At 39.7% G+C, this 15638-nt stretch overlaps 1 protein-coding gene across 4 annotated transcripts in view; it reads left to right on the plus strand.

Annotated features, from left to right (window-relative positions):
- PAK5 (p21 (RAC1) activated kinase 5) overlaps positions 1-15638 on the plus strand; it is a 121094-nt gene that overhangs the window by 40262 nt on the left and 65194 nt on the right. For all 4 annotated transcript variants that reach the window (XR_015795033.1, XM_088134600.1, XM_088134602.1 and 1 more), the window contains one exon: positions 13982-14196. Coding sequence is in view for 3 of the 4 variants with exons in the window: in XM_088134600.1 (XP_087990726.1) it covers positions 13993-14196 (204 nt within the window). In the remaining variant the exon portion in view is untranslated. The remainder of the gene's footprint in view (positions 1-13981; positions 14197-15638) is intronic.

Genomic DNA, 15638 nt, shown 5'->3' on the forward strand with positions numbered 1-15638 from the left:
CAGGGAATTATGTACAAAATAACAGCTTTAACCAGTGTTACACAAAATAAATACCATTTTCATTTTTCAGGTTAAAACTATCGCTCTTAAGAAAGATGCAGCGTTGTCAGGGAAAAAAACATGACTCGTGAAAATGCTTACCTTTTCTCCCTCCCTAGATTTCAGCCTTCGTTGCTCCTCGCTGCTGTGGAGTTGGCATCGTTCATCCATTTTCATTATTGCATCTTTCCATTTAATCATATAGAATATCTCAATGATAGCGGCTTGTGTGGAAAATAGGGTGAGATCACTCTTCTTTGCAGTTCGATAGATTTGACAGCAGCAGGAAGCAGGGGCAAATGAAGCCAATTTAAAATAGACAAACCCATTCATAACATTCAAAAACAACTCCCGGGATATTTTTGCTTTTCAAGCTACTGAAATGGCTTATTCAAAAAGGCCTACCAATTTGGCACAGTTCTAACGGTTGCTGTATTTAGACACACTTTCTACAAGCTGTCCCTTAACGCTTTTGATACTGCATTAATAAGTTGATAACTTGCAGTCAACAGTATCGATGTATCTTTGCTTTCCCAACCGAATGCCTTCCAGATGTGTTGGAGTTCATAAACCTGTCACTGGTATCCAGATTCACGCCAGAAGACTTAGGTTTGTGGCATGTGGATATATAGCGATGCTTTATGGTCCTTCTGAATTGCAATGCAAACTATCTGATTTGCAGGTCTTTGATTTATGCACAGATTAAAACATCCTTTTTCAGAGTTCTGCAAATCAAAAAGCATACCACAAAATACATTTGAAAACAAATAAATGCATTTTAATAAATAAACCTAGACTGTTGTATTCTGTAAAGAAAACAGTGTTGCAAAATTATGTGTTTCAGTATATATGTGTGAATTTTTGTGCAGATTTTTTTAAAAAAATGCAGAGCCAGCACACAACAGACCTATGAATGACCACGTGCAAACCCTAATATGGACCGGAAACAGATTAATTGTTTTTCCTTGTAGGGATGTGATTAGAAAGTTGATCAGTGGCTGCTTTTCAGAGGCATGACATCTCGTTACCAGGATTGGCAGGAAATTAGCAGCTCCTTGCAGTTGTTCTTTTCTTCAGGCAATTAGTATTGTGATGGGGTTCCTTGGGCTGGCGGACAATGCGTGGGCTGTCTGTGTGAGCACGAGGTGGGGGGTACGCAAGCCAGCTCATTTGCTCTCAATTTCTACTTATGCAAGAAAGCAACACAGCCCTTCTCTTGCATTGTGTGTAAGGAGAAGTGTAGGAATTACAAAACAGATGACTTTTTTATTTAAAGTCCCTTTTGTTTGGTCCTTACTTATGGAAGCCTGCATAATATCGATGAAAATTTTAGCTTTTAACTAAAATGGTTTTATTTAATGTCAAGTCTAGATTATATTTGTAACTTGCTTTCGGGCCTTTTGGCTGTAAATAAATAAAGACATTGTGGAAGCCTGCTCTCAGGGATGGGAAATAAGCTCAAGAAGGAAGAACTTTTAGTTGGAATATGGATCAGGAGTGGCATGTGGGAGGTGGGATGTCTGCTCTCACCGGTAGTTGGAAGGGTACGTGCTTCTCTGACCAGCCTTGCTTTTTTCAATCCCGGGAACAACCTGCTTCTTATCAACTCTGTATCATTTTGAAGCAAAGTTTGCAGCCTTTGACTGGGCAGTCTTTCATACAGAAGGAGCAGCAGTTGGCTCCCATCTGTGTAGGAAGGCATCCGGGAACCAAAGCAGCTTTTCTGCACTGAAACACAAGCTTCAGCTGTGCTCAGTGTGGGATGGGACAGGCTCTGTTCACTTGGTGCTCTCTCTGTGCTGTATGCACACGTGGCATAGCAACCTGTGCTGTTTTCAGCATGTGCATGTTGGATGTTCCTGGGCAAATGCTTCCTAAGTCACTGGGCAATTGTACCACAGTTTCATTTGAATTGGTCAAACCGGCACGTTCATCTGCCATATATTTCATTTCCTACTTGCATTGTGAAGCCAAAGACAGAAAATTGAAGCGTGTGGCTCTCAAAAATTATGCATTGCTGTTCTCTTCCAAAACAGGAGAGTAACCTTTGGAATCTACTTCGATAAAAAAAAGATGACTGGTCAGGTTTATCCCTCTAAATAAAATACAGAATAAACTAAAAAGAATTCTGAATACAGTAAATTGACTTACTGAGTTAGGTTCACTAACACTGAACATGTATAGAGCAAGCCTTTAGATGTTGGCTTAAAAATAAATCTCACTGTTTTCAGTGAGGCCTACTCCCAGATGAAATGTCTATAGATTTATAGCAGTGATGTAATATACAGTGCACTGAGCATCACGGCTCAGCTTTGTTGAAGGACATAATTTTCAGTAGGAGCTGTGCAAATCTGTATCATTGTTCTGTGTTTATCTCATCTTGAGCAAGTAACGAAATGAGGGAAAGAAAGTATGTACTGCTCATTCTGAATATGACTGCTGCTGAGGGGAGGTCTCACTCCTTAAAAGATAGAGGGGAAAAGAAAACTGTAAACCAGGACCAGATATGCTTCTGTATCAGGGTGAGCTGTCTCAGGCTTCTGGGAATCTTTGTTGTTGTTGTTTTAATAGAAATCCATCAACCAGAGACAAGTATAAAAGAGTGACTTGGGAATGGAGACAATCACATCCTACATACAACTTTCATCAGCTTCTACATTCAAGACTACAGATGATTTACATGTCCCAGTTCTGACATCAATGCTAAAATGGTTGAATACTGTGGCTGTGAATTGACGTGATGAGCACATGGTCATCTGTGACAGAGATCCTTTTTTAAAAAAATACATTCAATTTTTAATCTAACAGAAGTCAGAAATCTTTGGTGGTCTGCTGCAAATTGCTTAGAGATTTACCAATAGAGCTTGATCTACCTCCTGCCATCTAATTCTAGATGTTCAGAAACAACTGCCATCCAGCATGTTCTGGGTTTAGATCCTGTTGCTCCTCAGGAGGTAAGTGAAATAAAAATCTTATTTGCCACTGGGATGCAGCTGGCCTTTCTTACACTATCACCGATCTGCCCCTTTCTGTGTTTTTGTCCAAGAGATTGTTGTTTTGTTTCCCTTTGCCTTTGCTTGACTAGGATATAGAAGGCTTCTCTGATATTGAACAATGTCTCAATACTGATATATCTTCACAAATATGAAGATTTTTTTCAAGTTTCTTTGCCCACTTTTAAAATATTTATAGTATAAGGCTTTAGTTAATTGCTAGAGGCCTAAAGATATCCCTGCCCTTTCCAGGAATAGCCATTAATCAAATACTATTATGAGTTAAAAGAGTTCATTAGAGTTAATATTATATCAGTTTGTTCAACATGACAATTTTGTTCACACAAATGCAGGCCATTTTAATTTTTTTTTTAAAGCAAGAGATATCAGTGTCAAAAAATAGACACATGGTTTAGTAGCTAATTCATCTTTGCAAAATACTCATTTGTAGAGAAGCTGGGGTGTCATTTTATTATCTTTTAATGCTCCATACAGGCATATATGTGTATTTGGCAGGTATAAATGCACCAAGTTATCTCCAACTGCAGCAGTTTTGCCTTGATTCAGTCATAAGTCTGTCCTATCCAATTTCTACATTAGTTTGCAAGGTTTGGTTTGCTCTTATGAAAATTAACTTCTTTTGTATACAACTTTTTTTTTATGCAGTTGTTGATAATGATCAGATACTTGTCTGCCTCTTTTCCTAATTTATATTTTATTGTATGGAATTTTGAGCCAGGACTTTCATTGCAAAATTCTGAGAAAAGGTACAGTATAAAAGACAGCCGTTTTCTGAGCTGTGTATTCCCCCAGGAAGACTGGAACCAAATGTTAACATAATAAAATCCTTACTTTTTGCTACTATTATGGATGAGTATTTGTATAGACATAAATCAGTCCATGTTGCAAATCCAGTTGCACTGTTCAGACTGTTCATTGAAGTTAAGAGGCAGATTCACAGTAAGTTTTATTTAAGAGCCATTGAAATCTGTGAAAATTGTAGGCCATGACCAATTTAAGTTCTATTCATTTCAGTGTGACTAAGTCTACTCATTTATGCTGGATCTAGTCCAACATTTGTGTTAGCACAACAGCTGATCCAGTCTGCTATGAACCCAGGATAGGTACTTATTCCAGTGAACCAGTTGCTGATTATGGGAGATGCCCTATTAAATAGAAAGCAGCCATCGCTGACTAGTAATGTCAAGTTTCCTTCAAGACAAGATGTATTCCTGGTGACTTCATAGACTTTTTTTTGTGTCAACAATATAGAAGTAGTTTGCCATAGCCTTCTTTCAGGATTATTCCATTTCCCAGTGTAGCCTACACCTCTGGAATTTCTATGTGGTCTCCCATCCAAGTACCAACCAATCCCAACCTTATTTTCCCAACTCCAGACAAGGCTAGTCAGGTGCTTCCACCTGCTGAAACAGGATCTATAATACAGCATGTAAGTTGTAGAGCCAGTAAGCTCAATTCCAGTCTTGTCCTCCACACCTTCATCTGTATGTTTAAGACTGCCTGTGTATGGCTTAACACTGCCGTGACTTTATTTATTTTTCCTTGCTTCTCCTCTCAGACTATCTCTTGCACAAGGTTGGCCTCCTAAAGTCACCTAGATGTTGCCACCTGCTTTAGGTGGTAAGCAGTTTTTTTTTTTAAATGCTCACTGGCCCAATTGGGATAGATGTCACCATACACAGAATGGGATGGGAAGTTTAGCCACTGTTTTACACATTCCTGTTTGTGGAGCTACTTTAGGACTTTATCTCAGTGCCAGCAGGAGGAGGATGGAATTAACTCATATCCCTGTGTATACTGTGCAGCTGGCTGGGGAGGTTATAACCCCAGGGTTGTTCTGGCTAAAACAACCCCTATCAACAAATGATGACTGGCTTCTATTTTGCTAACTTGTCCATTCCCCAGTTAAGCTCAACTTATAAATTTAGTCAAAATGTTTCATTGCGCTTCTGTTGGAAAGACTTGTTGAAAGAGCAGAGAAGAGCAGCCGTATAGGAGCTGGGTTCATGTATCCCGCAAAGCCGCCGTGGTGGTTTGTTGACTTTAGCTTCAAATGAAGGGTTGTAAACTGCAGTTTATGACTTGGCTGTATGTGGAAAGCAAGTTATTGTGGCTTGTAGTTTATTACAGTGTAGAACATCCTGCTTTCTGAAAATCCAGTGAAATGATTACTTTTCTACTGTGTTGCTAGGAAAAAAGGGACCTTTTCTCTCATTTACTTGTGAGCCTGAGTTTTTCAGCAATGCACTTCTGTTTTGGTACAGTAAATGTTATATAGATCAGACATCCAGGTTTGTTAGAGCTATACTTCCCCAAGTTCCAAATCAGTTTGGTAAGGAAGTTTGGAAACTATAATCCTAATCTTTTAAAGGAGCATCAACTAGGGAAAGGGTGCTATAATGCACTCTGCACATGGGTGAGCAAGACAACTTCTTGCATTTGTGCCCCCAGCTTCATACATTCTTTGGGCATCAGGGTCATTATAGATTTGTACCTGTTCATGTTTGAGAAATTGTATTTAATCACACAATTAATTAATTGAAAGGCATCAAAATAACAATAAACGTGTGACTGGAACATCTTAATCTGATAAAGCACATTTGAGCAGATCAGCCTGGTGTGATCTTGTCAGCTCCTTTGTTCTCTAGTTCAGTGAAAGATGGACAGCTGTAATTTTGGAATTTATCTGGAAAATGCACATCAGGGCCCTCTGCAGACCAGTGATTTTAGTGGAGCGGTGCCAAGTTTCACTGGCTATCCACCTTTAATATGTAGTCAGAGTGAATTTTCAAGACTTTTACAGCTTATATGCAGTATACATTGATTTTACCATTTTACTCAACTATATTATTATCTTTTTCAATTATAGAAAGGTTCAATTAATTAACATTTCATTAATTCAGAAATAAATTTGAGACTTCTGGTTTAATTTTGTTCCTTCTGACTACTGCAAACATATATTCATGTTCTCATCCATCCACTCTCTGAAGACATGTCCTCATCTTCTCCCCTGATTATTAACAATCCCTTCTGTATCTTTAATAACACAGTTTTTTTCCCTTAATGGAAACAGTGGGGGGGGGGGCACCATGACTTTTAGGTTCTGGTAACTATTCTGCTCTGTCTGGAAATTAATTTTATTATTTCTAGATGCAGCATTAAATAAAATAATACATTATTGTTTTGTAAATAACATGCTTCCCTGGGTGTAGATCCTGTTGTTCAGTTAGGCCAGTGTTTCTCAACCTTGGCAACTTGAAGATGTGTGGACTTCAACTCCCAGAATTCCCCAGCCAGCATGGGAGTTGAAATCCACACATCTTCAAGCTGCCAAGGTTGAGGAACACGGAGTTAGGCTTTCTTCTGCATAAATCTCTACGGGGCATTCAAACAGCTTGAGGGTTTAATGGACTCTGGACGAGACTGGAGATGCGTACATAAGCAGTGGGTGTGGGCATAGCCCAAAGGGGTAGCTGTGCTTTAGCCATGAAGTCCCCAGTTTGCTTTCTGATCCATGTACCCATGCATACAAAGGGCCATTTAGGAGCCTGACTGTTTAAGAGGCTTATTTTTCAAGAGATATTAAGGAATTGGAGAGTGTGTGCCTTTACACTGTCATCTACTGTAGTGTCTCATTGCTGGGGTGGGGGGCTACTTTCAAGGAGCTAAACATCTGCCCAGTGCTCTGATGTTCTCTCCACCCCACCCAAGTGTTCCCCCATAACCCTAAGGCTTTAAAATACTTTCCATTAAATAGGTTTGCAAAGTCCATGAAATGTCTCTGTTTTCATATTGTACAATTTAATCTGGGTATCCCTAACCCACTACAGGAGTGGTTATGAAGCTATTGAAGGATCATCCTTGTTACAAAACTCTTAAAGCACTGTTTAATATGCTGCAACTGCCTATAATTTGGCCTTATAGATTTTCCTTGAATGTAGAACCTGCTGAACAAATTCTCACTGAAATGGTAAATTGGGGCTTTGGCCACCATAGGTAGGTGGTTGTGTGGCTGGATGTGTTCTCATACCAGCCACAATCTGCCATGCTTACGAGAACTAGATGTCAAGAATTTTTGTAAAAAAATAAATTTTAAAAATTGAAGAATGGCTGTGCTGGATTAGGTCATGAGCCTCTCCACTCTAACTTTCTGGAATCGGAGGCTTGTGGGAACTCCATATAGGTAGGATGTATGTACTGTACAATGTCACCTCCCCTCTCAAGTGCCCCTTTAACTAGTATTTAGAGAATGTGTGTGTGTGTGAAATCCATCCCTCATACCTCACAGCCATTTAGATCCTTATCCCCCATGAATTTATCCAACCACCTGTTCAAGACCTTCTCCTTTGCATACTAGTTCTCTTCACAGAGGCATTATTTGCTGGTTTGGTCTAGCTTGTGTTGGTGTGTTTTGGAAATATCATGTGTGTATTGGGAAGAGTATTCAATTTTGCAAATGTCAGCATGCACTCTGAAATAAAGTATCCCTTGAGCTGAGTTCAGCTCCTGGTCACTTCAGAGACACATCTATGCGGTTTTCTTGGCAGCAGTTTGGAAGTGGTCTGCCACTGCCTTCTTCAAGGGATTTTTTCAACTTCTTAGTCTAGCCCATAGACCTGGAATTTCTTCATGATCTCCCTTCCAAATACTAGCTGGGTTCAGCTTAGTATGAGTACCTGCTTAGTTTTCAGGATCAGCCAAGGTCAGCTAGGTGGTATGAAGATACAATGACTGGGAAAGACAAGGATTTGACGCATGAGACTTGGTCTACTTTCCCCGATCTAAGTTTGTATGCTTTGCTCTTAAATCAGAAGTAGGAGCTATATATTTACTATGGCAACATATTTACTTAGTTACCAGACAAAGACAACATCAACATGTTCTCCTCTTTGCTTCATAACCTGCATAAATGTTATAGCTTTAACTTGGAAAACAAATGGGCAGGGGGGCAGGAAAAGAGCCAAGAAGGGAGCCCACGCAACATGGAATCCTTAAAGCATGGCTATCATGTTCACAAGCTGACCTTACCAAGTTGGAAAGCTTAAATATCTGTCTTCCTCTTTGGGAAGACATCTTCTGGAGAATCTGCTTATTTATGGCAACTCTGAAGCTGGCTGGGAATAATGGGAGCTGAACTCCAAGACATCTGGAGTTGGAAAGGCTGAAATAGAATGTACAAAGCAGCCTCCAGTGAGGAGGAGGAGGAGGAGGAGGAGGAGGAGGAGGAGGAGGGATGTTCTCAGAAAGACAACAGTGCTTCTTTGCTAATTCCCTGCCAGTGTTTTGCCTCGCTGTACAAACCCACATTGTCTTTGCTTTTTTAAAAAACAAAAAAGTTGAATTTATTTCATTGTGCATCTCTATTAGATGTTTCTCATGGGACAGCCATCCTGAGACACTCTGCTGTGCTGTGGTGTGACCAGTGAAGGCATTTTCAGCAATAAACAAGATATTGTGTGCTTTAGCAGAAATACTGACAATGAGAAAGCTCTGGATTTGGAATTGTTTCAGTGTTTGCTTTTGACAGTCTTGGGTAGATGGCAGTAACACTGGGGGGGGTTGGGGGAGACAACCAGTTTGGAAGCTTTGAACATGTCAGGAGATTGGAAAGGCAGCACAAGATCTGCTGTAACCATGTGCAAGGAGACAGTGTTACGAATGAATGTGTGAGATCAGAAACCAATTTCTGTAATTGAACATGTACAAGGTGGCCTGTGCTTATATAACTGAATGCACACAGGGCTCATAGCCTTCACTTTGCAGGAAAGGAATAAATACTCTGCGTATGGGATTTTGAACTCAGAGTCTTAAAATTATAAGGTTGGAAAGGAGCTTCAAGGTCATCTAATCTAGCACCTTGTACCCTGCAAGCTCTACAAAGGTACGGCAAAGTCTCCCTTGAGTCAAGCTTGGCTCTTACTGACTTCATGGACATGCCCATGTTGTTTCTTTAGCACCAATGGTTTGCAATTGCCTTTTCAGTTTTGAACTTCTTTTTTTCCCCCAGTCTTGCCCCCAGGTTTAGGATTTCATTGAGGTCTCCTATCCATATACTTACCAGGTCTAACTCTACTTACCATCCACAAGAAGACAGACAACCAAGTATTGTCAATTGTTGAGGCAGAATCTACAGTGCAGGATGCAAATTACAAAATTCGTAAACACAATCCCTCCAGCCTTTCATGTGTCCTTTGAGACAGCTTCCATATGGTTTCATCATCCAGGGACTTTCTTCCTCTTGCCATTTCTCCTCCCAGCCCATCTCTCGCATGCGCTTTGTTTATTAAGGCTACAGTAACACGTTTCCCATCTATTAGGTCCCTCGATGCAGCATTTCTGGAAAGCCTACTGCTTCAGAAGTCTGTATGACAAACAGAACAGAAATAGAAGAACTATCAGTGCTCAAGTTGTAATAGAAAATTGTTGGGCAGGCTTTATACCAGCAGAGGGGAAAGTCTTGAAGGCCATCAGTGGAAAGCTTCAGGAGCCAAAAAGTTTGGCTAACCAACACACCCTTTTTCTCTAATAAGAGAGTGTTTGCCAACACTGAAGAAGCTTGACCAATAACAGCCACAAGTGTAAGAAAGCATCTGCTACCTGAATCACATGAAGACACTCACTGTACAAACTAGCAGGGTGCAGGCCAGTGTAGTTTTAGAAAGAGCCAGCCAAAAATGCAAATAAACTAACAAAATCAGAGATTTAGGTAGAATGAGGGAAAGTGCAAAAGAATTGTTGCTGGTATCAGAAACCCAAATTATGGTGAGGTCAGTAGCACTTCAAGCCATCTATGCAGCAATAAGGACATTTGCCCACATCAACGGCCCCAGCCTTTGGTTACAGAGCTGCACTCTAAGCCATTTCCCAGTTGCCACTCTCTTCTTGCCCTCCTTACAAAGCAGGGTGTATAAACTCAGTATTAGATTTGGACTAAATGTTTCCAATGTCTGCCTTTTTTTCAAATTCTATCCTTGGAATCAGGCTCATTTCCAAGTTATTTGTTTTTTCAAAATGTTTTGCTGCCTATGTGAACAGCAAGATGATGTGCGTTCCCATTCCAAATACAACACCTTCTGGATAATGGTGGCATTTTAATTCAGTTGTGTCCATGGGCCACCTTTTCCCATTGCATCTGAAGCAGTAGACTAACTTTAGGGACCCAGGGCGAGCCATGTGCTGTCTCCACCAGAACCCTACAGCTGTCTTCCAGAATCTACCTCTTGAGATAACTTCATACCTTATAGTGTAGGTAGGACCAACCTTGCTTCATTTGTCTAACACTGCTGGCGTAACTACACCATTTTATTGTGGTTCCTGGGCTATTTCCATCAATACTACTGTCATCTGGTAGGAACATTTTTTGCTTGCTTCTGGATCAACAGACCCATCAGAAAAAATGAGGAAAGGTATGAAGAAATCACCACTGCCTTGGGAAATGGGCTGGGAACTGATGAAAAAAACATTATGTTCAGGACCAAAATCTCATTGCAGCTGACATTATCATCCAAGGGTTACATCCCTTGCTTTCTAAAATGCAATTAAAATATACGCTTGGTCATATTTGGCTCATCAGGGAATATTGATGTGGTGTACCTTTTATGTTTTTTCCTGGATCTGTGATAAATTTTTGACAACATGATTTGGATATTTGTCCCATCTACTTGCTTTTATCATGTTATCAGGGGTGAATGTTCTATATGAAATAAAGAGACTTGTTCTGCTCAAGGTCAGATAATTGATAGGCAAGAATCACTAAGTCCTCAATCTACAAACAAGTGTCTCTAGTCAGAAAGGATGCTTTATTTTTTAAATTAAGAAAGCAGGAAGTTCTGTTTCCAAAATATAAGAAGCTTCAATTGAAACCACCAATACTTGGAATATGTAGGGCACCGCACGTCTCCCTTGAGTATCTATCTGGAACCTGAACTGCTTTTAATGTCAATTTGACTTAAGCGAAATGTCAAACAGGACTGAAAATAATACCCATCTCTTGGAGCAGCATTAGTCCCATCCAGACTGTTGTGTTTCTGTTTCCATAATCCCTGCTCAAGAGTCAACCCAGGACAATCCATTGAGAATACAATAAATCCCATCTGATTTTCCCAGAAACATTTGTCTGGTCTCTGTTAGAAATAAGGTGGTTAGATCAAATAAACCCTTAGTCTCATTCAGTAGGGTTCATGATTATGAAAAATCAAACACATAGATAATGTTAAATATTTTATTCTAAGAATATTTCCATTTGGCCAATTTTATTGATTTTTCCTCCTGTAGATAAATTTCATGAAATGTACATTACATTTATATCATGCACAATCATAGGAGGGTGTAAAACTTTCCCTCCCTCCCTCCCTCCCTATTATTTCTCATCCTTTGTGTTTGTGAGCGTGCACTTTGTTATATCAAGGATTATTTTTCATATTGCTCAGGGACTCAAAAGCCAGAAATTGCCCTCTGAATCTCTGAGAAAGCCCCTTTATTAGTAATGAATCCCTTTTAAAAGAGCGGAAGGGCAGAAGGTTCAGAAGGCCAAAATAAACACAATTTTAAGCTAAAAATTTTAGCAATTCATGTCCTTTCTCAGGATTGCAGTCATGCTGTTAAGCCTCAGAGCATGCAATTCTGTGATCACAGAGTGGTGCGGTGCTGGATTCCTTAATAAGGCTTGATTTTCAGAAGAAGCATTGCTGTTTTAGTGAGGAGCAACTGCCCACCATCCAACCAAGAAACAAGTGGCCTTTTGAGAATTTTTTCTTTCTCAACAAGAAATTAAGAGCCACAGTGGATTGCCCCACAAGTCAGTCTGGAAACAGCTTTTCAAGTAGCTGCTGTAACTTTGAACTGAAGGAAGCCAACATCCCCCTTCTCTCATTACCACCATCTTGGCTTTTTCTCCCAAAATGGGGATGGATGGCTTCATGAAAGAGGTTTTCCTGTTTCACTCAGGACCAGAACTGCTGATTGAAAGTAATTTCAACTGCTGCTCAGATTGGTGCCTAATCACAGAAAGGGATGGAAGACCCAATTCCTTTAATCTTGGAATTACGTTATTCCTAGCCTCAAGATCCACTACATTTCACCTGTTTTCCAGAAATCTACAGTTTCATAATCGGATAATTTGATTTGAGTTGCAGTGATTTTTCTGTATCCACAGTTGAATTGTTAGCATACAATTTACTCTCTAGGAAGTCATCTGCATGCACCACCAAAGTCATCACAGATATTCATTTAACAGATTTGTGAAAAATAAGAGCAAGGGGGACGTCTGAAAGATTGGCGACTTTTTCCTCAAGTGGGCAACTCCGCCAGCATATATTTTTATATAAAAAGTGTAAGTTCTGTCTTGCGGTGAGCACAAGCAGGGAACTTGTAGCTCTCCAAGTAGAACTTCTGGCAGCTTCTTCTGACATGGGCAATGTTTAAGAAATTGTTCTTGTTTTCAGCAACATTTAGAGATCCACGGGTTTCCTACCCCTAAATTAAAGGGTAAAAGATTATATATGTGATTCTTACAGAAGCAAAATATTTAGGGCTTGCAATGGACAAGGTAAATAATGGATACATCGTCATCATCATCATCATCACAAGAACAACAACAAATAAAAAGTAATAGCTGCATGTATATAGTAAAAGTATTTCAAGCAAATAATAGAAATCAGCATGAAAGAGCTTCATAGCATAAATTGGGACCCATACAATCTGGAGGGCATGATTTTCTTTTCTATCAAAATTTAAAGTCAATCAGTGAAGAAAATGCTATGAAGGTAACACCAGTGCTGTTCTATTGTTTATGCATCTCTTTTTTTTCCCCAGAAGCAAGGAGCATCCTGAAAACTCAGGTGTGAAAGTCTTGCAACTTTGTGACCAAAATAAAAGATATTTCTGAAATGTGTGCTGGCCTGTGTGATACATAGCTGTAATGAGCCCCCATCCTTTAGTTGTTCAGGTTTTTTTCCTCTTTCCCTTACTGGTTTAGAGAATTCTCTTCAGTTGCATGGCTCAATCATAGATCAGAAAGTTTCACACTATTTTGTTTTAGCTTCTTCTGAATAGAGAGATACTCTGCTGCATATTCCATAGCATTTCCGTTCCCCAATAATTTCAGGTTTATGAGTTCTGTGAATATTAAAGTATTATTGCTCATTCCTGAGCGTGCATGTGTCTGTCTTAGCTTAGCTAAATACAATTTTGAATCAACTTACAGTTGTGTTCAATCTTAGAATTATTTCAGACATAAATAGTTTATCCTTTTTCAGCTGCTGTGGCTTGGGTTTCTCCTGGATGTGGTATCTCAAAGACTTCAGAGAACTGGACAATGCTTCCATCTTCATCTCCAGAGGCTATATTTTCCCCTCTTCAAGCATGGGATCTTCCAGTCCCAATGTCACTGCCATTTTCAAACTTTATGCTAAGTCTGAAAGCATGAAAAAAATGTTCCTCAGTTAGGATGTTTTAGGTCCTAATGAGGATCTGCAATGTTGGGTCCTGAGTGCTGGTTCAGGTGAATGCTTGATCTAGTGCCTAGAAATAAATTGGAATGTTGAGTGGTTGAGGTACTTTGGGGTACTCAGAGTTAAGTTCTGTTGGGCCCATAACCTGTCTGTTGGAAAATTGTTGTGAGTAATTTCCAAATTTAGTTTGTACCCAGCATACTCCCAGTTAATTCCTACATCCAAATTAGAGCAAGTGTACACATCACTCAGTTCAGCTAGGAAAAAATAATATGTTAACTAGCAAAATGGGACAGAAAGGTAGGCAAAAATAGGGAGAGAGAGACATAAACAATAAGCATGAATTTGCATTATTTATATACACTGTATCACCAGCACTGGGTCCATTACTTGTCATCCAAGTTATCCAGTCATCACATGTAGACCATGTGTTCTTAGTAATGTGTATCTTAACACAGTTTTTTTCTTCTTTTCCAGGTTTTTCCACCATGTTTGGAAAGAAAAAGAAAAAGCTTGAAATTTCTGGCCCTTCCAATTTTGAACACAGGGTGCACACTGGATTTGATCACAGAGAACAAAAATTCACCGGACTACCTCAACAATGGCATAGTTTGCTAGCAGACACAGCAAATAGGCCAAAGCCTATGGTGGATCCTTCATGCATCACACCCATCCAGCTTGCGCCTATGAAGGTACAATACTAGCTGTCTTTTCTTCATTTCCTTTGGCGCCAGACATTTTATTGATCATGCAGGCCATTTCTCTTTTCTCTTCTGTGAGTGAAATGTAAAGAGATGCACCAAAATATATACCTCTTTTAAATACAAAAATCTGTAAAGCATTGGAGATTGAGCTTTTATGCAAACCCTTGACCTCTCCCCAGTTACGCTGTCATGGATTGCAGATGACTGTTTTCTCAGGGTTCCAGTTTACTTTGCACTGGGGAAAGTTAATATTACTTTCCCTGGATCACATAAATCCTTAGGCAGGCTAGATTGAAAAGTAGGGATGAGCATCAGAAAGTAGATAAAATATTATAAGCCTGTGTTTGGTTATTTGGTTACAAATCTCATTGAGCTCAGTGGGTCTTACTTCTGAGCAGACATATTGTATCTACAGTTGTATTGTTCATGGTTCCTATTGAAGGAACGTAAGGGAGAGCATCCACATTTGATACAGCCTTGGGACTGATAATGTAGGGTGGCAGCTGCAGCTATCAAATTGCCTCGCTTGGCATCCAGCGCACCGTGTTTTATATATTGGTTAAAGGTACTTTTATTTTAAAATTAAAAAGAATGCTGGCTTGCTGCAAAGCTGAGCAGGAATGGGATTCTCTTCATTTCTGAGAACGTGCATGGACAAAAGGGTGATTGCTTATAGGCCAACACTTTGTAAATGTGCCTACCTGTCCAGAACGAAACAATTCTGTAAGAAGGAAGTGATCACGACTATCCTGAAGTCTAAGCAGCAGCCTTACCAGTTTGGCTCCTGTTAGATTAATATTTTGTGACTGGTCATGTCCATTGTGACAGCCATTTTGGGAAGGCCCCATCCATCCAGGACATGTTCGATGAGTGTCCACAACATGCTCTCAAAATGGCATATTCCCCCTTGGGTTCAAAACATTGGGGACTTGCAATGGAGCCCATTCAAATCCATATTCAGATGTCCATCCCATTCACATTAATGGGCAGCATCTGATTTGGGACAAGCATTGTGGTTTGCATGCCCTTTACAGGTGCAGTCCTAAAAAGCAAAGATATTCAAGAGTCTCAACAAAGTTTTTCTAGACGTTGAAAAATCAGAAAACAGAACACTGCATGAAAAAGAAAACATGGTGTTGTATCTATGGTGATGCCTGGATACACATAAGAGCATACAGCAGCATATGTCTGAACTAAATTAGAAGTTGAATTGTCTCTTGATTTGGGGCAAAGGTGTGAAACTTACCCGCCTCCCCAAAATTAACTCTCAATATTATGAAATTGAAAAACAACACAAAGGCATGCCTATAAAAGACTTTTTTGTTTGTTTTCTTCTACATTTGTCATGCACCAGTAAGTCTTCCCTAACTGACTTTCATTTGGAAGAACATCTTCTAAAGCAAAATGGCTGGGGAATTCTGGGAGTTGAA

Source organism: Python bivittatus, unplaced genomic scaffold, assembly GCF_059951505.1.
Source record: "Python bivittatus isolate LINGU-HERP-01145 unplaced genomic scaffold, Pbiv_v1 ctg000020_np1212, whole genome shotgun sequence".
Lineage (NCBI taxonomy): Eukaryota > Metazoa > Chordata > Lepidosauria > Squamata > Pythonidae > Python > Python bivittatus.